Source organism: Canis aureus, chromosome 30 (assembly GCF_053574225.1).
Source record: "Canis aureus isolate CA01 chromosome 30, VMU_Caureus_v.1.0, whole genome shotgun sequence".
Taxonomy (NCBI): domain Eukaryota; kingdom Metazoa; phylum Chordata; class Mammalia; order Carnivora; family Canidae; genus Canis; species Canis aureus.
The window spans coordinates 42,464,185-42,488,205 of record NC_135640.1 but is presented as its reverse complement, the minus strand read 5'-3'; the positions used below and the strand labels follow the sequence as shown (position 1 = coordinate 42,488,205).

The 24,021-nt window shown below is 51.4% G+C and overlaps 2 protein-coding genes across 2 annotated transcripts in view; both read left to right on the top strand.

Annotated features, from left to right (window-relative positions):
- Positions 1–24,021, top strand: part of TSPEAR (thrombospondin type laminin G domain and EAR repeats) — a 187,920-nt gene that overhangs the window by 105,437 nt on the left and 58,462 nt on the right. The window contains exon 2 of the mRNA XM_077879407.1: positions 9,467–9,687. Within this exon, the coding sequence (XP_077735533.1) occupies positions 9,467–9,687 (221 nt within the window). The remainder of the gene's footprint in view (positions 1–9,466; positions 9,688–24,021) is intronic.
- LOC144302060 (uncharacterized) lies at positions 22,129–23,044 on the top strand. Its single transcript, XM_077879406.1, has one exon. It carries the CDS (start codon positions 22,168–22,170, stop codon positions 22,792–22,794), a length of 627 nt encoding a protein of 208 aa, XP_077735532.1. The 5' UTR covers positions 22,129–22,167; the 3' UTR covers positions 22,795–23,044.

Genomic DNA, 24,021 nt, shown 5'->3' with positions numbered 1-24,021 from the left:
TCTAGCCTAGAACTCCCCGCAGCATTGGTAAGGTCTCCCCGGTCTTCTCTAGTCTGAGAGAGCTTTTTGGTCCTTCCTTATCCTTTATGTCTTGTTGCTTGTGAAGAACCCTGGTCACGTGTGTTGCAGAAGAAATTTGGGGTTGTCTGAAGTTTCTTCGCCGTTAGACGGAGGTTATTGTGTTTGGGGAAGAATCTCACAGAAGTAATGAGTCCAGGGAAGCAAGGGTACATGATGAGGATGTGTCCCGTCCCTGGGGATATGGTTGTTTTTCCCTCTGTAATTAATACATATTTGGGGTGGGGGGAGATTCTATGAGACTTTGCAAATGTCCCATTTCTGCCATAATGTTTGCCCAATGGTTTTAGCGTCCCTCTGGGGGCCGTGCCTGCAGCAAGGCCACTGTGGTGTTCTGAGGGTGAGCTTCTACTTCCGCCTTCCACCTCCACTTACTAACTGGAATCCTTCTATAAGGAGGAGTTATCCCGTCTCCTCCATTTATTTACCTGTTCTGTTTTATTTCATTATGGACCAAAGAATATTTGTTTTTGTTATTTGACTTATAGTTCACTCTTCTATTATTTTGTTGTTCAGATTGTCCCAGCGTTGAGCATTGAGACCTCCTTCATTTTGGGTCTGGTAACTTTCAGCAGGCTTCCAACTCCCCGACATCTCACTTCTGGCCCCAGCTCCTCTGAAATTCTCCCTGTCGCATCCCTGGAATTGACCACTTCTTCAGGGAACACTGCTCCTTTTGGTGGATGATGGTATTTAGAAACCAAGATCTGGAGCGAGGTGCGCTCATTGCTGCCGGGGTGTCACCTCTTCGTGGGCAGAGCAAGGAAGTGTACGAACGGGTGCTTGGCCTTAGGGGGAGGCATTCAGTCTTCATGCTGGCTGGCTGGTGGTCGCTGAGGCTTTGTCTGGATCAGCTTTCTCAGGCTAAAAAGCTCCCTCTTATCACTGAAAGATTTTTATCATGAATGGATGTTGGATTTCACGGAATGTTTTTTATACATTTGTTGAAATGATAATATTTTCTCTTTTAGTCTGTCAATATGGTGAATTACACTAATTTTTAAAAAATATTTTTATTTATTTATTCATGAGAGACGCAGAGAGAGAGAGAGGCAGAGAGAGATATAGGCAAAGGGAGAAGCAGGCTCCACTCAGGGAGCCTGATGTGGGACTTGATCCCAGACGCTGGGATCAGGTCCTGAGCCGAAGGCAGAAGCTCAACTGCTAAGCCACCCAGGCATCCCAAATTATATTAATTGATTTTTAAAGCTTTTTATTTTGAAATAATTAGAGATGAAAGGACATTGCTGAGCCATTACACAGAGGTGCCATGTACTTAAATGACTTGATTTTTCAATGTTGAACCAGCCTTGAATTCCCAGATAAACCCTACTTGGTTGTGATGTATCATCCTTTTTCTATGTTGTTGGACTTGACTTGCTAATATCTTATTTAGGATTTTCGTGAGGATATTGGTCTGTAGCCTTCTTTTATTGCAATGTCTTCAGTTTTGATAATGTCACTCTTGTAAAAGGTGTTAGTAAGGGTTTCTTCTTCTTATACTTTCTAGAAAAGATTGTATAGAGTCAGTATTTGGTCTTCTTTAAATATTTAGGAGATTTTCCTGAGAAACTGAAGTTTTCTTTAATAGAAATAGGATTTTCTGGTCATCTGTTTCCTCTTTAATGAGAGCCTGCTGAAGAGTTGGTCCATTTCACTCAAGTTTTTTTTTTTTTTAAAGATTTTATTTATTTATTCATGAGAGATACAGAGAGGCAGAGACACAAGCAGAGGGAGAAGCAGGCCCCATGTGGGGAGCCCAGTGCAGAACTTGATCCGGGACCCCGGGGTCATGCCCTGAGCTGAAGGCAGGTGCTCAACTGCTGAGCCACCCAGGTGCCCCCACACAAGGTTTCGAATATATAGGCATCATGTTGTTTATAGAGCTCCTCACTATCCTTTTAATTTGTGAAAAATGGTTCTAATATCCCATCTTTTATTCTTGGTATTGGTAAATTATTTCTTCTTGTTTTTTTTCCCCCCCTGGTCAGTCTAGCTGGAAGTTTATCAATTTTATTCATCTTCTCAAAGAACTAGCTTTGTTTCAATTGATCTCTGTTTTTCTTGTTTTCATGTACACTGAGTTGTATTCTATACAATCACACTGACTTACCCTTCCATTTTCAAGTTTCTTAAGTCAAAATTTAGATGGTTGATCTGATTCCTGTCGTCTCTTCTAATGGAAACACTTAGTACTGTAAACCTCCTTCTCCTTTAGCTGCCCCCGACCAGCCCTGTCTGTGTCGATAGCCCTGATCTATTGGCCCTTTCCAGCTGCGATTCTGTGATTCCTGGACTCAGTGCTTGTATTTGAAGGGCAATAGAGTTGATGAGGACGCTCACACAATGGGATTGGAAGGCAGGTAAAGCTCTAGGTGCTGACGTTTGGACTTCCACATCCCTGAGGCCACTATAGCCGGATTCATCCTCTGTTCCTGTTCTCACTCGCCAGGAGGACGTGAGATAAGGGAGCATGGAAAGCTGGCTGGATTGCAGAGATAATCATGCCTGGCAGGAGAGAGCGGTGTTTTTATTACAAAGGTCCCCTGGGGGCAGGGACTGCTGCTTCATCTTTGCCTCTCCCACCTCTCAGCTCCTGGCAGAGGAGACTAAGAGGTGGCATTTTGGATCATTAGAGACAAGTTCTGTGGGTGGGACCCTGAGGGCAGCTGAGCATCCTGTCTCGGGAAGAGCTCAGATCAAACCCCCTGTCCCTGTGCCAGGTCTGTGTGATGCGTGCATTGTCTTTTGCCTCCTGAATGTCCACGTGCCCAGAGAGGCCAGGTGCTTGTTATACCTAATGGACAACATGCGAGAAAGGTGAGAAAAGAAGGTTCTGGTTTGGGGCTGGCCAGTGTGAGTCCAGCAAGTGGGCCTGTTCCCAGACTGCATGCGGATTTTTCTGTGTCAGCTGATTAAGGCACCCGGATGCCCCATTGCCGATTTATGTAAAGTGAACCTAACATCAGCTGTGTACTAGCCGCGTGGGTCTTACTCAAGAGTCCTGCTTCGCCAGCCCTGGCCGCCTGCATTCCCGCAGTCAAACACATATCCTCCCACAGACTCATGCAGGAAGTTAATAGTTGAGCGCAAATGTGGCCCACACAAGGCTGACTGCATCCTGAGGGATGGGTCATCCATTTCCAGTTCAGTCACTGTAGTCTGCCTCTGGGGAGTGACTTCTGCCTGCCAGACAGTATTTTCCAGTCCCTCCCACAGCCCTACAAGAAAGGAGGGTACATCCCCTTTTGCTGATGAGGAGACGGAGCCTCTGAAAGGCTGATGACAGAAACCGCAGGACATAGCGCGTCCCAGGAGAGCTGGGGGCAAAGGCCGCGGTCCTTGCTATACTGTCTGCTTGACCCCTTGGGCAGTGTGGTGCATCCTGAGACCGCTTTGGCTCTGCCGGGTGACTGAAGTGGACGAGTGTGGTTTTGAAAGCGTTGATGTGTGTGGAGCGCTTAGCGCCGGCTGGCCACAGAGCACCCTATCACGCCTTTGTGAGGTTATTGGTGTCGCTGCTATTTTGGTGCCTCCCTGAGGCTTCAGCGGCCTGATGGCCACACTGCCTTTGCCTTCCCAGGCATCCATGCATCCTTGCTGCAGCCCCAGAGTCCAGGAGTCCCGCTCAAAGCCCAGTGTGCCAACCTGGTCCACATCCTGTGGTTTCCTTTAAAACAAGTTTTTAAAAAGCAGGTTTGAACACACAAAAGGGACATGAGTTATTTTCCCATGCATGCTCCATCTTACATTGTTTTCCTATTTCCTTTTTAAAACTAGTATATTAGGAGAAAAGTGATCACTTATTACTGTTCTAATTTGCATTTCTCTGACTCGTATTGACTTGAGCATTTTGTCATATGTGGGCCCTTTGGGTTTCTTCTTTTTTAGGTTGCCTTTTTTTTTTTAAGGGATAGTTCTGATGTTCTCCTTGTTGGTTTTCAGGGGCTCCCTGTTCCTTCTGTACCTCTCGTGTTATGGCAAATACTTTCTCATTCTGTCCCAGGACCACTGGCCTTGCCCATGGTGTTCTTCGTGAGCAGAAGGTCTTGTTTTGATGTGAGCAAGTGTAATGACTTCTTTCTGATGGTTTGTGCTTATTGAGCTTGTTGTAATCATCTGTACCCCCAAAGTCACAGAAATGGCTTCCAACCACCCCTCCTGCAGAGGTGAACTGAACTGTGTATCCTGGTCGGGGAGGAGTTCAGCCTGGTTTTCTCCCCATAGACACTCAGCCTTGCAATCACTTTCTCCCAATGACCCTGGCCTCCTCACTGATCTGCGTGGACTACTGGCCATGGGTGTTCCAGATCTCCATCTCTTCTCTCCATGGGTCTACCTGCCTCTTCCTGGGCCCAAACTGGCCTGTTTTGTGATGATGGCTATACGTTCGGCCTTACTGTCCAGTGGGGCAACCCTTACAATACCCTAACCTAAATTCCTGGAAATAAACTCCTCCGGGGCCCTGGGCACACAATTTAAATTGGTGAAATCCACAGAGTAAGGAGGATTTTCTTGGCCATTTTGTTCTGCCTCCCTTCCCACCCCACTGGAGGGTCCTCTCCTTAGAGACTGTCTAGAGTGTGCAGAGTCTACCTGGCTGAGGGGCTGTGGCTCACACCTGGACCCCCAGCCAAGGCAGGTGGCTTCTTCTGAATAATCTGGGTCTTGATTGGCCCCAGTATAGAAAGTCTTTCCAGGAACCAGTTCTGGGGCACGAGAAGTCTGGCTCCTGGCCAAAAATCCTATACGTGATCTATCAGGCCCAGCCACAGGCGATCATAAGGTCTTCATCCAGCGGACGGCACACAGCCCCACCACACACCAGGCTTGGGACGCAGCCAGGGCACTGCTGTCCTGGGGGAAACGTGGCAGGGACCCAGGCCTGCCTGCCATGCTCGGATGTACGTCTGCATCTGTAGTCCTGGTGCCTCCATCAGAGGCCTCCTTGTGGGGCGCCTTGAAGTTACTCTCCCCTGCCCGCACCCCGCTCTGACTCAGTACCCGGTATTTTTCTACACCCAGCCCTCCTTCCTCCTTCCTGGGCCCCAGGGCTCATCAACCCATGGCAGGCTTTCATCCTGGGCTCCTGGGCATGACCCCCACCACATGTCCTTCCGTGGGGGGTGGGGGGTCAGGACTTCCTGTGCTTTTAGCCTCTTGAAATAAGTGACTAAAGTTTTCACTGTTTCTTCCAGTTTGGCTTGCTGCTGTAATGGGCTCCCCCAATATCCGGCTGCTCATCTGGGTCCCTGACGGGGGAGGTCACTGCCATCCCATCTTACAGATGAGCAAACTGAGGTTCTGAGCAGCACAGTGAGTCAGTTGTGGGCCAGACCTTAAGACCTTGAGGCTAGTTCAGGACCTTCTGTGCAGCCAGTTTTGAGTTAATGTATTTGTGGCTACCATTGCATCTTCTCTGCTAAACTCTAAGTACCTTGAGAACAAAAACGATTTCTGAAGCTGCCCTTTCAAGAAGCCTTTGTAGAACAGAGACCACCTAGATGAGAAGAAGCAAGCTGGCTGTAGCAGGGGGTCCCCCACAGCACTGGGTTTGGCAGAGACTCCAAGCAGGGGAGGGGGAGAGCCTACAGTGGAAAAAGAGAGACTCAGTCCTTGGCCAGGTCCCGGCTGGTGTGGGGGCCACGTGTCAGGGTTCGGCTACTGTGCGCAGGTGGCTCGGTCACGGTCTGCTTGTGTAGACAGCCTCTCAGCGTGAATATAGCAGCTGCGGTGAACGTGTGTCTAACGGATTAGAATTAATTTGCAGAGCTTCACCGCCGTGTGTGTCTGAACCTCCAGCGGGGGCTCTGACTTTGTGGACTCGGTCACCCCGCATCCCTGCATCCAGCAGGATGGTTTCCGGGGAGGTACAAAACCTTGGAAACCCTCCAACTGTGTGTGCAGACTGCAGACAAGGTGTGGGTGGGGAGCCGGATACCGTAGACTGAGCATCTGTCAGAGCAAAGCCTGCTCATCTGCATGGGCTGGAGGGGCAGGGGTGGGGCGAGGGGAAGAGGCTGCTCAGCCAAACAATGGAGGGAGAGGCTCTCCCTGGGATTAGCCGCATTCGGGGTTCCCCTTGCTGCTCACGCACCCTGATTGCCTGTGCCCGGGGCTCAGCCAGGCTGAGGCATGTTCTCGGCGCTGGCAGCCTGCCTGGCGGTGGACCCGTGGGTCCTGAATGAGGGGCCAGGCCCTGGGGGGCGTCCACTTAAACCGCCAGGCCGGGCCCAGCGTCTCACAGCGGGCTGAGGGTGGATTTAGGGCACGGTGTCTACTGGGGCCTCACACCCTCCAGGGACCCCGACCAGACCCAACCGCCCAGGACCCGGACTCCAAGCCTGGTGCCCACCAGCCCGAGGCTCGCCAGGGTCAGGTCCCGGAGCACAGGCTCGCCCCAGCCCGCGGTGCCAGCGAGCTCCCTCTAGGCGGTGTGGGACCTCAGCGCGACCTACACAGCTGCCTCGGGGGTGACCCCTCGGTGTTCGGAAACCTGGAGGATGCAGGCCATTGTCCCGCGATCGCCCGCTGTCGCTCCACGGAGCTGGTGTGCTCCAGCGTCCAGCGTCCCTCCATCTGTCTGTCCCTCCGGGCGCCCCTCACCTCGCTCTCTGCTTGCAGTTGCAACATGTGAATAGGAATGACTGCGTATCTGTCTGCCCGTCCTCACAGTGCGCCCAGAGGTCATCGGGCAGTGTCCTCCCGACGGTTCAGCCCCCAATCCCGCCCCACCGTCCCCTCGCCACCTGACAGCCACCAGCAGTGCGCTCGGGATGGCCATTCGTCCACACCCTTGTCAAGCCCCCTCCGGAAGGACCTCAGTGTCCCCTGCTGCGCCCAGGCTGGTGACCTGCTCCATACCTGCAGTCGGTCACAGGGGATGGGCAGGTGTGACCTCAGTCACCCTCCTTGCACGCAGTGAGCGAGGCTGGGCCGTGTCCAGTGCACTTCCTGCCCCGGGGCTCCTGCCCTGTGAGGCCCTGTGAGGCCCTGGGCGCACAGCCGGCGGGCTTCCGGAGGGGGGTTATTAGGTGGTAGGAGCGTCTACACTCACCGAGGATCGTTCTGTCTCCAGCCCCCTCCCTCTCCCCTGTGTCCTGACTTTGCCCCTTGTGCCGCAGCCCCTGGGCCCCTCGGGTCGGGGCTCCCCCCGACTCTGACCGCTCTCCCGCAGCTCACGTTAGGGGGTCCTGTCATTTCTCTGCCCTTGGGTGCCTGCCCTCTGGCACTTTTTCTAAATTCCCTGGATTTATGGAGGAAACTGTGCTCTACCTTCCACTGCGGGGCCCACTCGCCCTCGTCCCAGGCTGCGTTCCCGCCGTGTTCACCCCTGCAGGGAGTGGCCGCTGGAGGGGCAGGGGCTCCGGGCTCAGCCCGCCCTGTCCTGGGAGAGGCGTGGGGTGTGTGCAGCGGGGCCCATCCGCTGAGCCGCAGAGCCCGCGGGCCTCAGGGCCCCTCTGCCACATGGGTGGCCACCGCCATTCTCACGGCGCTGCCGTCTGACTGTGCTTCCTGCAAAAACAGGGTTGGGGCCCTCGTGTCACCTCCCTGTGCCCCCACAGGCTGGAAGTGACCCAGGACCCCCACACCCACTTGGGCCTCAGCCGTGGGTGCTTCGAGGAAGAGCAAGGGCTTGACCCCTAAGTAGGGGTGTCTCTGGGGTTTCTGGGTCCTTCTGCGGGCTGCCTGGGAGCTGTAGGCCTGCGTCTGCCCCAGCCCAGGGCTGGTCCCACATGACCCGTGGGTGGCCGTGTGACTCAGGCCCCCGAGAGGAGCGATGCTCCCCGGTCTCGCTGAGGAGGGGCCCTCGGCTCTGCCACGAGGTGTCCTTGCCCAGGTTCAGAAGGCAGGGGGCTGGGCACCCTTTCTGCCCCCTGCTGAGGGCCTTGGAGGCCTTCCTGGGGTTGAGGACTCAGCCGCACCCTTGAAGCCACACGAGCCGGGGCCACGCTGTGGACACCCCCAAACACTGGCCATCTGTCATTGCCAGCAGGCCCGGGGGTCAGAGCCACACAGACGGGAAGAGTGCCCGTCCGCCCAGCGCCCGTGGGGACAGAGCCCGCCGGCTCCCTAACGGCCGGGGACGGCTACGGTTCCCTGGATTCTGTTGGTGACAGTGACCCCGCTGGGAAGAGCCGCTTCCCTTGGACCAGGCAGTGACCGGCCGAATTTCTTCGGCGTCAAGCCCACGGGTAACCCGGATGGCGCTGCGCGCTCACGGGAGCCGGGGTCCGGATGCCTGGGTCCAGACAGCTCCAGACGGCTCTCGCCGCGGGGCTGGTCGCGGTCCTCGGCCCGCAGCCCGGCCCTGGAGGCTCCTTGCTTCAGTCTGGGAGACGGTTACTTAGCAGGTACTGCCCGCCAGGCGCTGGCCGCGCACTTCTGGGAACGCGGAGTCGCCAGGTGCGCGATGTGCACAGGCCCCACTGTCGGGAGCGGACCCAGGCCGCTGTGCCCCACGCCCACGCGAGCGGGAACGTGCCGGGAGCCTCGCCGGGCTGTCACTGCCCAGAAAGCCCCTGAAGGCCCTGGTCACAGGGCCTGTTGTCCTGGCGAGGCTGCTCCCTTCTGGGAGTGTCCCTGCATCGAGGGACGGTGGCTCCGGGAGGGAGGGGGGAGGGGCATCCCTGATGCACCACCGTGGGCTCAGGTCAGCTCCACTGTCATCGCTGCTGACCTGCTGACCGCGGGCTGTGGGCCCAGCACCCTCGTGTGAGGCCCAGGCCCTCAGCAGCCCCCCTGGGCCCAGGGGCGGCTCCAGAAGCAGCTAATTCATTCCGGCTCCGTACCTAGCCAGGCACGCGGTGGCTGGGTCGGGGTCAGGGTCGGGGTCGGGCAGGGTCCAGGTGGGGGTCCAGGCGGTGGCCGTGGCTCCGCTCCAGGGCAGCCCCTCCCTTCCCTTCCGGAGGCTGGGCCCCTCTGGCCCCGGCGCTGCGTGGGCTCCCCACTTCCCTTCCCGCCGTGGGCCTCGCGGAGGCCGGCCCGCCCATCAGCCACGCTCCGGCGACCTTGAAGTGCAGGCAGAGGTTCTGCGGCGCCGTATCTGCCTCCCTACGGTGCGCGCGAGGAGCAGTGCCCAGTCCCGGGCGGCCTGCGGGGCACACCGGAGGCTGCACGCTTCCACGGCACGCGGGGACATGGGTCATGGAGCCCCACGGCAAGCACGGGGCATGCCCTCCCCGGGCCGTCCTCCCTCTGTCCCCTCGCACGCCCAGCACGGCGCGAGGCCATCAGCCGGGAGGCAGCGAGCCCCGGAATGTGCGAGTGTAGCTCCTTCTGGGAAACCCGGGGTGGGGGGTCCCTGCAGACCCAGGGGCGCCGATCCTCGCCGGCAGAGGGGACGCTCGCGGACGCGTCTAACCCACCTGTGGTTTCCCCGACACAGACCTGCGCCCCCTGGACATCCTGGCAGAGGCCGTCCCTCCGAATGGCGCCACGGGCGGAATCAGGGTGACCCAGGCCCACGGCGTGCGAGGACTCCAGCTCTCGGCCGCCACCCCCCACGCCGTCAGCTTCCCTGCCTCGAGGATTTTCTTCCGGTGCGACCTCTTCCCTGAAGAGTTTTCCATCGTCATAACCTTGAAAGTTCCCAGTCTTCCCCCGAAGGTCAGTGACACTCTTCCCCACCCCCCCACCGTGGCCAGGCCCCTCCCGCGGGCTCCGGGGCATCTTCAGGGTGAAGCGGCCGACCCCATAGGTAGTGAGGTCCCCATCACAGCGCGCGTGCAGGCGGAGCCCGTGGCATCATCGCGAGGTGGGCTGACCGGTCCAAGGCTCGGGGACAATGCTTGGACTTCTCAGTTTGACATCTGTCCTCGGGAAATGGAGAGCGTGCCCTTCGGGGCCCGATGACCCGTGGCTTGCGGCCCCTTCAGCCCAGATGCAGCCAGCATTCCCGCCCCCCTCGGCCCGCCGCCCCCAAAGCTGAGGACCCTCAGTGCCCAGCGCTGCCGCCCCGCGGGGCCCCGGACGGTGCTGCGCGTAGGCCTGGGACCCACTCGGAATCTCAGATAAGGACGGAAAGGCCGTCCGCCCTGGCCGCGATCCTCCCCGTGGGCTTGCTCCCCGTCCCGGGGACGTCTGCTCACGAAAGCCCTCTCTTCGTGCCTTCGACTCGGCTGCGTTTTCTCTCCCAAGTCTTTGCGTTTTCCCTGTTCCATAATTTCCATTTTCTTCTATTTTATATAAATTCCACTTCTCAGCTTAAAGCCTCCATCTTCTCAGCTACTGTCCTGAGCACGACTCCAAATATTTGGATGCAAGGACTCCATTCTGTGGACGATTCCCACGCGTGTACCGCCCTTAAAGAGTGCTTTTTTTTTTTTTTTTTTAAGTTTTAATTTAAATTCCAAGTAGTTGGGCAGCCCCGGTGGTGCAGCGGTTTGGCGCTGCCTGCAGCCCAGGGCGTGATCCTGGAGACCCTGGATCGAGTCCCGCGTCGGGCTCCCTGCATGGAGCCTGCTTCTCCCTCTGCCTGGGTCTCTGCCTCTCTCTCTCTCTCTCTGTCTCTATGAATAAATAAATAAAATCTTAAAAAAAATAAATTCCAGGTAGTTGCCATACAGGGTAATATTAGTTTCGGGCGTGCAATGGATGATTCAACATTTGCAACAGAACCCAGTGCCCATCAGGACAGGTGCACGCCCGACTCCCCATCTCCTCCCCCGCCTCCCCTCTGGTGACCGGCAGCATGTTCTCTGGGGTTGCATCTGTTTCTTGGTTTGTCTCTCTCCCTTTTTCCCCTTTGCTCCTTTGTTCTATTTCTTAAATACCCCGTATGAGGGAGGCCGTGCGATCATGTCTCTCCCCGGCCGACTCGCCCCCCTCGGCATCACGCCCTCGGCTCCCCCCACGTCGGTGTAAATGGCGAGATCTCCCCGCTCTGACGGCCGAGTGACACCCGGGGTGCACAGGGACCACGTCTCCTCCCTCCAGCATCTGTCCGTGGATGTCGAGGCTCCTCCGGTGGCGCGGCCCCCGTGGACACGGCCCCTGGGAACGCGGGGGTGCAGGTGCCCCTGCAGCTCACCGCCTCTGGGCTGCGGGGTCGGTACCCAGCAGTGCACTTTCGGGATCATAGGGCAGCTCTGTGTCCGGCTCCCCAAGGCCACCCCTTCCCGTCCCCACAGTGGCCGCCCGCCTGCGTTCCCACCAGCCGCAGAGAGGCTCCCCTTTCTCCACATCCTCCCTGCACCTGTCGCCTCCCGACGGTGGCCGTCCTGACGGGCGTGCGGGATGGGGTGGGGGGTCCCACATGGTGTTGGTGTGTGTCTCCAGGACAGCGAGGGACGTGGAGCATCTTCCCGCGTGTCTGGGGCCCCGTGTGGGTCTCCGCTGGAGACGTGTCTGCTCACGTCTTCTGCCCATTTTTAAATTGGATTTTTTACATTTTGGGGTTGTTGAGTTTGATAAGTTCTTCATGGATCTTGGACACCAGCCCTTTATCCGATCTGTCTTTACAAATACCTTCTCCCATCCTGTAGGTTGTCCTTTAGTTTTGTTGGTTGTTTCCTTTGCTGTGAGGAAGCATTTCATCTTGACGAAGTCCCAATAGCTTCCCTCGCCTCCGGAGACTTATCTAGAAACATGTTATGGCAGATGTCAGAGAAATTACTCCCTGTGCTCTCTTCCAGGATTTTTATGGTTTCAGGTGTCACATTTAGGTATTTAACCCATTTTTTAATGTATTTGTGTCTGGTATAAGGAAACGGTCCAGTTCCACTCCTCTGCTGTCCGGTTTCCCCAGCACCATTTGTTGAAGACACTGTCTTTTTTCAACTGGATATTCTTTCCTGCTTTGTCAAAAATGAGCTGACCATAAGTTGAGGGTCCATGTTAAGGTTCTCGCTTCTGTTCCATTGATCTGTGAGTCGGCTGTTGTGCCAGCACCAGGCTGTCTTGATGATCACAGCCTTGTAGTGCAGCTGGAAGTCTGGAGTCGTGATGCTTCCGGCTTCGGTTTTCTTTCTTAGGGCTGCTTTGGCTATTTGGGGTCTTTTGTGGTTCCACACAAATGTTAGGATTGTTTGTTCCAGCTCTGTGAAAAATGCTGCTGGTATTTTGATAGGCATTGCATCGATTGTGTAGATCACTCTGGGTAGCATGGACATGTTAACAATATTTGGTTTTCCAATCTGTGAGCATGGAATGCCTTTCCATTTCTTTTTTTATTATTATTATTTTTATTTTTTTTATTTATTTATGATAGTCACACACACAGAGAGAGAGAGAGAGGCAGAGACACAGGCAGAGGGAGAAGCAGGCTCCATGCACCGGGAGCCCGATGTGGGATTCGATCCCGGGTCTCCAGGATCGCGCCCTGGGCCAAAGGCAGGCGCTAAACTGCTGCACCACCCAGGGATCCTGCCTTTCCATTTCTTTGTGTCATCTTCAATTTCTTTCATAAGTGTTCTGTAGTTTTCAGATCTTTTACGTCTTTGGTTAAGCTTATTCCTGGGTAGCTTATTGATTTTTGGTGCAATTATAAATGGGGTTGATTCCTTAACTTCTCTTTCTGCTGCTTCATTACTGATGCACAGAAATGGAACAGATTTCTCTACCTTGACTTTGTGTCCTGAGAGTTTCCCGAATTCCCGAATCAGTTTCAGCAGCTTTTCGGTGGAGATTTTCGGGTTTTCTGTATAGAGTGTCATGTCGTCTACAAGTAGTGAAAGTTTGACTTCTTCCTTGCCGATATGGAGGCCTTTTATTTCTTTTTGTTGTCTGACTGCGGAGACTAGGACTTCCAGTTCTAGGTCGAACCACAGTGGTGAGAGTGGACGTGCCTGTCCTCCTCCTGACCTCAGGGGACAGGCTCTCAGTTCTTCCCCACTGAGGATGGTGTTCACTGTGGACTTTCTCATATGGCCTTTATTAGGTTGAGGTGGGTTCCCTCTAAACCTACCTTGTTGAGGGTTTTTATCATGAATGGATACTGTACTCTGTCAAATGCCTTTTCTGTGTCTATTGAAATGATCATATGGTTCTTCTCTTTTCTCTTATTGATGTGATGTATCACATGGATTGATTTGTGAATATTGAACCACCCCTCAGCCCAGGAATAAACCCCACTTGATCGTGGTGAATGACTTTTTAAATATCTTGTGGATTTGATTTGCTAGTGTCTTGTTGAGGATTTTTGCAGCCATGTTCATCAGGGTTAATGGCCTGTAGTTCTCTTTTTCAGTGGCGTCTTTATCTGGTTTTGGTATCAGGGTAATGCTGGCCTCATAGAGTGAATTTGGACGTTTTCCTTCCTTTTCTGTCTTTTGGAATAGTTCAAGAAGAATAGGTATTAACTCTTCTTTAAATGTTTCATAGAATTCCCCTGGGAAGCCATCTGGCCCAGGACTTTTGTTTGTTGGGAGGTGTTTGGTTATTGATTCATTTTCTTTGCTGGTTATTGATCTGTTCAAATTTTCTAGAAATTTCTTTCTGTTTCAGTGTCGGTAGTTTGAATGGTTCTAGGAATTTATCCATTTCATCTAGGTTGTTAATTTGTTGGCATATGGTGTTTCATAATATTCTCTTATGATTATTTTTTGTGGTGTTGTTGTGATCTTTCCTCTTTCATTCATGATTCATTTATTTTGGTCCTTTCTCTTTTCTTTTTGATAAGACTGGCTAGGGATTTATCAATTTTATTAACTCTTTCAGAGAACCAGCTCTTGGTTTCATTGATCTGTTCTACTGGGTTTTTGTTTGTTTCTGTATTGTTTATTTCTGATCTAATATTTTATTTATTTATTTATTTATTTATTTATTTATTTATTTATTTATTTATGGGGGGAGAGAGAGAAAGAATGGCAGGGGGAGGGGTGGAGGAAGAGAGAGAAGCAGACTCCCTGCTGAGTAGGGGTCGTGAAGCTGGACTGGATCCCAGCACCCTGAGATCATGACCTGAGCTGAAGGCAGATGCTTCACCAGCTGAGCCACCCAGACACCCCTATTTCTGCTCTAATCTTTATTATTTCTCTTCTCTTGTTGGATTTAGGCTTTATTTGTTGTTCTTTCTCCAGCTCCTTTAAGGTGTAAGGTTAGGTTCTGTAGTTGAGCTTTTCTTCCTTCTTGAGGTAGGCTTGCATTGCTATATACTTCCTTCTTGGGACAGCCGTTGCTGCATCCCAAACGTTCCAAACTGTTGTGTTTTCGTTTTCATTTACTTCCATGTGTTTTAAACTTCCTCCTTAATTCCTGGTTGACCCATTCATTCTCTAGTAGGATGTCCTTTAACCTCCATGTATTTGTGGTCTTTCTAAATATTTTCTTGTGGCTGACTTCAAGTCTCACTGCGCTGTGGTCTGAGAATGCACATGGTATGATCTCAATCTTCGTGTACGTGTTGAGGGCTGATTTGTGACCCAGTGTGTGATCTGTGCTGGAGACTGTTGCATGTGCCTCGAGAAGGATGTGTATTCTGCTGCTTTAGGATGGAATGTTCCTCATATATCTGTGAAATCCACCTGCCCCAATGTGTCATCCAAAGCCCTTGTTTCCTTGTTGATTTTCTGCTTGGATGATCTGTCCATTGCTGTGAGGGGGATGTTCAGTCCCCTACTATTATTGTATTGTTATCCATGAGTTCCTTTATGTTTGTTATTAGTTGTTGTATGTATTTGGCTGCTCGCTCCCAAGTTAGGGACATAAACATTTACAGTTGTTACATCTTGTTGATGGGTTGTCCCCTTTGTTATGACATGGTGTCCTTCTTCGTCTCTTGTTATGGGCTTTGTTTTAAAGTCTATTTTGTCCCATCTAAGTATGGCTACTCCAGCTTTCTTTTGACATCCATTTGCATGATAGATATTTCTCCATCCCTTCACTTTCAATCTCTGTGCATTTTTAGGTCTGAAAGATGATTTTTTTTAACAGCTTCTTTGAGCTACACTTCCCATACCACACCATTCCCTAATTCTCTGTGCCAAGTGCACAATTTGGTGATGTTCAGTGTCCCCAGCGATCTGTGCAGCCCTTGCTGTGGGCAATTTGCCACTTGCCACCACTTCAGGAAGACCCCCCTATGCCCTTGGGTTGCCACCCCCTGTAACCAGCAACAACTAGTTGACTTTATGTCCTACTTGTTTGCCTACTCTGGACATTTCATGTAATTGGATCCATTCACATATATATGGTCTTGCTCCTGGCTTCTTTCATGTAGCGTGTCTTCAAGGTTCATGTGTGTGGAGCATTCATCAGTACTTCCTTCCTTTCTTGGCTAAATCATTTTCAACTGCATGGACCTATGACTATTTGTTTATCCATTCATCAGCTGATGGATATTTGGGCTGTTTCTACCCTTTGGCCACAGTGAATAGTGCTCCTATAAACCTTACTTACATGGTTTCGTGTGGACATATATTTTTAATTCTCTTGGGTATATAGTTAGGTGTGGACTTGCTGGGTCATATGGCGACTCTATGATTACATTTTTAAGGGGGGGTGCAAAGGGAAAGGGAGAGAGAGAATCTTAAGCGGGCTCTGAGCTCAGCCTGGAGCTCAACGTGGGGATTGATCTCACAACCCTGAGACCATGACCTGAGCCGAAATCAAGAGTCGGACGCCTAACCGACTGAACCACCCAGGCATCCCTCTATGATTAACTTTTTAGGACTTGCCAGACTGTTTTCCGAGGTAGCTGCACTATCTGGCAATTTCTCCACATCCTTGTCAGCACTTCTTATGATCTTATTTTTTTAATCTAGCCATCTTCATGGGCAGCAAGTGGCATCTCATGGGGTCCTGATTTTCATTCTGTGATGAATAATAATGTTGTATGTTTTTTCATGTGTGTGTTGGCTGTTTGTCCATCTTTTTGGAGAAATACATATCCAAGTCCCTTGCCTAATTTTAAGTGAATTTTTTCTTGTTGTGGAGTGATGAATTTTCAATGTATTTTAAATTGAAGCCCCATATCATATATGACTTGCAAATATTTTCTCCTCTTTTGTAGGTTGTCTTTTCACCTTTGTAGTGTTCTTTGAAGCTTTTACAAAACCTCTTAATTTTGATGAAGCCAGATTTATCTTTTTTTTTTCTTTTCTTGCTTATACTTTTAACGTCATATCTTAGAATCCATTGCCAAATCTGAGGTCAAAAAAACCTATCCCAATGTTTACTTCTAATAGTTTTATAGCTTTAGTGCTTTTATTTTAGTCTTTGGTCCGTGTGAGTTTGTGAGTTAATTTTTGTAATTAATTTTGGTGAGAGGTAGTGGCCTACTTCCTTCTTTTGCACACAGATGTCCAGCAGTACCACCACTATTTGTTGAAGAGACCATACTTTCCCTATTGAATGGTCTTAACCCTTGTTGAAGTCAATTGACCATAGATATATGGATTTACTTTTGGACTCTCAATTGTATTCCATTGATGAATCAATAAATACCAATTTATTGTCTGTCCTTATGCCAGTACCATACTGTCTTAGTAAGTATAGCTTTGTAGTAAATTTTGAAATTGGGAAATGTGTGTCTTCCAATTTTTAAAAGATTTTATTTATTTATTTATTTGAGAGAGGGGGGGAAGGGGAGAGAGAGAGAGAGAGAGAGAGAGAGAACACGCACACAGGCAGGGGGAAGAAGAGAGGCAGAGGGAGAAGCAGGCTCCGCTGAGCATGGACCCTGATGCAGGGCTTCATTCCAGGATCCTGGGATCATGACCTGAGCTGAAGGCAGATGCTTAATCAACTGAGCCACCCAGGGGCCCCCAAATTTGTTCTTATTCAAGGTTGTTTGGGCTTATTCTGTTCTGGCTTATTCTGCATTCCATATGAATTTTAACAACAACTTTCAATTTGTACTAAGAAGTCAACTTGGATTCTGATAAGGATTGCATAAGTCTGTAAATGGGAGATAACTGCCATCTGCATAGTGTCAGGTCTTCTCATCCTTGAATTGGGATGTTTTCCCATGGATTTAGATTTTCTTTAACAAAACAAAACTTGGGACACCTGGGTGGCTCAGTGGTTGAGCATCTGCCATTGCCTCAGGTCATGATCCTGGGATCCGGGTTCAAGTCCTGCATCGGGCTCCCCACAGGGAGCCTGCTTCTCCCTCTGCCTGTGTCTCTGCCTCTTTCTCTGTGTCTCACATTAATACATAAATAAAAATCTTTAAAAAATATATATCTTTTAAAAAACAAAACTGATTCTCTACAGCTCTCAGAGTAACTACTTTTGCAGTTATCTTGTTTTCAAGTATCCATTTAATCTAATTTATATACTTTATTGGCATATAGTTGTTCATAGCATTTCTCTGTAATCCTTTTTATTTCTGTAAGGCTGATAGCAGTGTCCCCTCTTTCATTTGTGATTCTCATTATTTGAGTCTTCTCCCCCTCTCTTTTTCATGATCAATGTAGCTAAAATGTTGTCAAATTTATTTATCTTTTCAAGAGCCAATTTTATTGATTTTCTCATTTTTCTATTCTCTGTCTCACTTATTTATGCCCTAATCTTTATTATTTCCTTCCTTCTGCTTGTCTGCAGTGCCTTAAAGTGAAAGTTTAGGTAATTGATTTGAGGCCTTTCTTCTTTCTTAGTATAGGTGCTTACAGCTGTAAATCTCTAAGAAGTGTTATAGCTGCATTCCATAAATTATAGTATTTTGTTTTTCACTTTCATTCATTTAAAAGTATTGTATGATTTTCTTTTTTTATTCTGCTTTGATCTTTTGGTTATTTAGGAGTGTGTTGTTTAATTTCCACATGTTTATGAATCCCTCCAGTTTTTTCTGTTACTAAGTTCTTTTTTAAGATATTATTTATTTATTCATGAGAGACACAGAAAGAATGGCAGAGGCACAGGCAGAGGGAGAAGCAGGCTCCCTGTGGGGAGCCAGATGAGGGACTCGGTCCCAGGACCCCAGGATCAAAACCTGAGTTGAAGGCAGATACTCCGCCACTGAGCCACCCAGGAGCCCTCTGTTACTAATTTCTAATATCACTCCATTGTGGCCAGAGAACACAGTTTGTGTTATTTCTATCCATTTTAACATATTAGGGTTTGTTTTATGGCCTAGCCTATGTTCCATTCTGAGGATACTATGTGCATTTCTGAAGAGGCTATACTCTGCTGTTGGTGGCGGAGGTGTCTGACAGATGTCCATTAGGTCTCGCTGGTTTGCAGCGCTGTTCTTTGTGTCCTTATTGATCTTCTTTCAGGTTGTTCTGTCCATTGTTGAAATTGGGATATTGAGGTCTTCAATGAATATTATTCTGTTTTTTCCTGTATGTCTGTTAGCTTTTGATTGTGTATTTTGGTGCTGTTATTATTTGTGTGTATGTTTATAATTATTATATATTCCTCATGGATTGAACTTTTATCACTATAAAATGTCACTATTTGTCTCCAGTAGCAATTTTTGTTTTAAAGTCTACTTTATCTGATGTTAGTAAAATATTAATATCTTCTTGTTGTTACTGTTTCCATGGTATATCTTTTTCCATCATTTTACTTTCAATCTAGCTGTATCTTTTACTATAAAAGTGCATTTCCTATAGTGAGTGTATAGTTGAATCTCAATTTTATTCAGAAGAACAATCTTCCCTTTGATTGTATTAATTCACAATTGATGCTATTATTGATATATAGTTGATCCTCATTATTCATGGATATCGCATTTACAGGTTCACCTACTCACTGAAATTGATTTGTAGCCTCAAAGTCAGTACTCACGGTGGCTTCACATTCATTTGTGGACATGCACAGAACAGCAAAACATTGGGTGGCCCCACATGCGTGTTCCCAGCTGAGGTCAAACAAGATGCTCCACGTCTTATTTCAGTTAATGCTGCAAACAAGTGTCCTGTGATGTCTATTTAGTGCCACACTTTCCATGTTCTTGTGCTTCTCTTTGGTGATGTCACTGTTTGAAATGGCCTCATAAATCAGGAAGGCTGTGATGTGCCTCACAGAGAAAATACATGTGATAGATAAGCTTCGTTCAGGTGTGTTATGTTGCTGTTGGAAGGGACTTCAGTGTTAAAGAGTCAGCAATGAATATTAAGTATTCACTGTGAAATAATAATGTATTTTGACATATTATATATATATATGGTAAAATATATATGTCTCTGTCCTTGGTTTTCACTAAAGTTTGGTCTCTGACCACAGTTTCTAACACTGCACTCCTAAATCCCTTGGAATTTCTTGGGTGATAGGAATGAATTTGTTATAATGAGGTAATTCTTAGTTGGCTTCAGGATGGGGGCTACTCACCAGAAAGACCAAGCTCTGATTAGAAGCCTGGTGCTTTCAGCCCCATCCCTGTCCTCAGGAAAGGGGAGAGGGGCTAGAAATTGAGTTAATAATCAACCATGCCTACACAGTGAAGCCTCCCTAAAAATCCAAATGTATGGAATTCTGGGAGCTTCCAGTTTGATGAACATGTCCACGTGCCAGGAGGGTGGCGCACCCCAGTTCTGCAGGGAGAGAAGCTCCTTCACCCAGGACCCGCGCAGACCTCGCCCTGTGTATCCCTCCACGTGGCTGTTTGTCTGCAAAATATCCTTTGCAATAAGGTCACCAATAGGAAGTCAGCTCTTTTCCTGGGTTCTGTGAGGTGCCCTAGCTGAGGGTTGAACCCGAGGAGGAGGTCATGGGAACCTCTGATTTGTAGCTGAGTCAGATGGAAGTTGTGGGTGACGGGGTGTCTACTGCTGGCATCTGAAGTGGAGCCAGTCTTGCGGGCCTGAGTCCTTAACCTGGGAGTCTGCCTGCACTAGGTTAGGGTTGGATTGGAACTGAGTGTGGGACACCCAGAGAGCATCAGAGGGCTGGTCGGTGGGAAAAACCCACACACCTGCTGTCACAAGCATTACAGTGAAGGAAGAGGCTGCGATTCTCCTAGACACACACACAAGGAGGCTCTGTATTGATCGGTTGATGAAGATGGGACCAGAGGCCCACAGGAACCTAACTCTAGTTCTAACGCTGGGAGCGCTGGGCTAACCCAGCATGCCTGGCGATTTTCCGTAACACGATCTCCACCAGCGGCTCCAGTTGGCTGCAGCTGGATCTTGCCTGCTGCTTTGCCGTTCTGCTTTCTCTGTCTTGTGTCTTCTCGTGTGGGCTCCTCTCTCTCTCCTTTGACACACTCTTTTGCACTTAGTGAATATTTTCTCATTCAGCATTTTGTATCTTTAATGGTTTTTCTTTTTCTTTTTTTTCTTTTTTTTTTTTTTTTAGTTTTTTCCTAGTTTTGCTCTAGGGCTTCCATATATTTATTTTAACTTAGTAGAATCAGCTTCCTGTTTACACTAAGTCAATTCCATGGCGTAAAAACACGCTGTTTCTACAGACCTCCATCCCTTCCTATCTCTTTGTGGTCTTGCTCTTACATATACTCCATCTGTCAATGTTGAAAAACACTCGATATATTGTCATAATTATTACCTAAGATGCTTTTATGACTTCTAAGAAGCTGAGAGAAGACGGGAAAGTGAGTATTCTATTTACAGCCTTTTATTGCTTCTAGTTCTTTTCACATTTTCCTGTGGATCTGAGTTGCCATCCGGGGTCATTTCCTCCGCTGGATGCGGCTTTGCTCCCACCTGCTTCGTTGGTCCCATGTTGTCAAATACATCACATCACACACAGGCCCAGCAAAGCGGTACGTGCAATTCTGTGTAGGCAGCTGCTTTCCAACTTAGCAAGCCGTCTAAGACTCAGTGAGGGAGAAAAGCACGCATCTGCACCGTCCGTTGTAATCACGTGACCACCTTCACTGGTGTGCTTCCTGTCCCCCTGGGGATCAGAATTCCCAGCTGGGGTTGCTCCCCTTCAGCCTGAGGGACTCCCCTCACTGCATCTTCTATGGGGGGGCCTGCCAACATCAAATTCCCTCCGTTTTTATTTCCCTGGGAATGTATTCTGACTCATTTGTAAAACTAGCCTTGTTGGACAGACGATTCCTGATTGACACTTCCTTTCTCTTGAGCACTTTGACGACCTCATCCCCCGTCCGTGATGAGAACTCGGCTGTGGAACTCACGGTGTGCCCTTGTGGGTGACTCGATGCTTTTCTCCTGCCTTTGACTGTCAGCACCCTCACCGTGATGGGTCCGTTTGTGGGTCTTTTGTGCCTGCCCCATTAGCAGTGCATTGAGTTCCTGGATGTGTAGATTAAAGTTTTTCAATAGATTTGGAAAGATTTAAGTCATTATTTCTTTGAGATGATACCATTTCTCCACTGAGGATTGACTGCCCTGCCGCCCCCAGGGCAGCCCCCAGTCCCACCCATCAGAGCTGATGAGGCTTTAAACCCTGACACCCACTGGTCCCCACGAGTCTTGATGGAGCCCTGCAGCTCAAAGCATCACCAAGGCCCTGCCCTCGCCGCTTCAGGAACTCGGCAGAGGATGGCGGCCAAGTGTCCGTGAGGGCATGAGGGGCCGTGCAGGGTGTTGCATACTCACTACGTCTCAGGCGTGGAACCAAGTATCTGGGCAGGAAGCAATGAAGCAAATGCATTGCCCATCATGGTTATTCCTACTGTGCTAACCTGCATCCGGGTCCTTGGCCCCATCTATGCGCCAGTCTCTGCCCCCAGGACACTTTTCTCACACCTGCCCTAGGGCTCTGTCCTGGGAGACCCATGCCCCATCAACACCCACTACAACCAGCAGCATCAGCCCACAAACCCCATGGCCAGGCCGCTTGAGCCTCATCAGAACTGTCCAGAGCTGAACATTTCACTCCCGCTCAAAGCCCACGTTCCAGGATTGCTCCCGCCTCAGCCCTTCCCTTGAGGAGAACGGCGCCCCTGCCCCCCACCGTGGGAGGGAGCACAAGCTGTCACTTTAAGAAAATCACCTATTGCTATGGTCTCCACAAAAGCATCAAAGCATTTCCACGGTCTTTCCTCTGAGGACAAACGCAGGTCGGGAGCCCCACAAGCCAGCGGCAGACGGTGACCAGCCGTGGGAATAAACACGCTGAACAATAAGGAAGGGGAGGCTTCACTAAGCCTGTTGTTGGGACAACACACGCACCAGGAGGGCTATAAAAGCCGACAGCCCAGCACCTCGCACACTCACACCCACACCCGCACCCACACACTCACCCACACCCCGCCCCAGCACCCACACCATGGCCGCCTCCACCCTGTCCGTCTGCTCCAGCGACCTGAGCTATGACAGCCGCGTCTGCCTGCCCGGCTCTGGCGACTCCTGCCCCGACTCCCCCTGGCAGGTGGACGACTGTCCCGAGAGCTACTGCGAGCCCCCCTGCTGCGCCCCGGCCTCCTGCCTGACCCTCCTCTGCACCCCTGCAAGCTGCGGGTCCAGCTCCTGCCCACCAGCCTGCCCCGGCTCCTGCCAGCCCTCGTGCGGCAGCTGCTCCCCCTGCCAGGAGGGCTGCGGTGTGTCTGTCTGCTGCAAGCCCGTGTGCTGCACCCCTGTCTGCTGCAAGCCCATCTGCTGCACCCCTGTCTGCTGCAAGCCTGTCTGCTGTACCTCTGTCTGCTGCAAGCCTGTGTGCTGTACCCCTGTCTGCTGCAAGCCGGTGTGCTGCACCCCTGTCTGCTGCAAACCCGTCTGCTGCCAGGCCTCCCCCTGCTGCCAGCCTAGCCCCTGCAGACCCTCTTCCTGCGTGTCCCTCCTCTGCCGCCCCGTGTGCAGGCCCGCCTGCTGCTCATCCTCTTCCCCTTGCCAGTCCAGCTGCTGCCGCCAGGCCTCCAGCATGTCCCTGCTGTGCCGTCCCATGTGCTCCCGCTGATGGGATACGTGCCCCCGGGGCGCTGGGCTCAGGCCCCACCCAGCCCTCACCTGTGCTAGGTAGCTGCCCCTACCCATGATGGGGTGCCCCTACCCATGATGGGGTCCCCCTGGCTGTCCAGTCTCCTGAGCTGACTTCACCTCTTCCCTCCTAAGAACACTGACCCTGCGGCTCTCCGGGGCTCCTGCTCCCGGGACGCACCTCCACCTGCCCTGGGTCACCTGCCTTCCCTCCCAGTTCCTCAGCTCGGCTCGGGTCACCTGGCCTCACCCTCCGACCTGTTGGCACCTCCCCAGACCCCAATAAACTCACTTCACCGGCTGACCTGCTTCCTTTCATCTGACTCTCACAGGGGCAGGGTCCCGGGGTTTGGACCCGACAGTGCTCTCGTCCTGCCTGAACATCTCTGGGAGGTGGGATGAGAGGTCCCCAAGGGTAGGTCACAACTGCTCTGGGCAGGGCTGCGGGGTGGTTCTCCCGCCCTGGTGTAAGATGGTCAGGGCTGCTGGGCACCACATGCGTCCCCGGGGCTCCGGAGCCTGGCCACCTGCACATGGGGAGAGGCCTGCGGCGCCGGGCCGGGGCCCATCTCCACCCACCACCCCAGCTGGGCAAAGCGGCCCAGACAGCCGGCCGTGGGGCTGTGGGCAGCACAGCTCCTGGGGGCCTGGGGTCCTCCCGAGTGCTGTTCTCATCCCCTGGAGAGGTGGCAGGCTGTGGGACGCAGGTTGCTGCCAAGATGGGGTAATAGGGACTGGATACCTTCCCACCTGGGCCAACCCAGAGCCCTGACAAGACCCTGAAGCCAGCGTGTCAGGTTCAGGACCCGAGGAGCACGGGACAACCACAGCGGGGAAGGAAAAGCACAAGGTGCTTATCGCCGTTGGGGCTCTCACCCCCTGGAGAATATTTCCGGCCCCATGCAGGAGCGCCACCCCAGCGGAGCTCCGGGCACCCTCAAGTTCACAGATGGCCTTGGGCGCTGGGGGAGGCACAGGCAGCCAGTGTTTGGGTCTGGGGTCCCCGTCACGCTCCGGGGTCGCTCTGTGCCCCACCCCACCCTTCCAGTGCAGCCCGCGGCACCTGTTGGCGTAGCGTCTCCACCCTGGGTCCTTCCAGGGACCTCCTAGGGCAGGATGCACAGACAGCGCGGGGACTCCGTGGGTGGCTTTTTCATTCCCGCCCGGGTGTGTAAATTTCCTCTGCGTCTCTTCACGGTGTGAACGC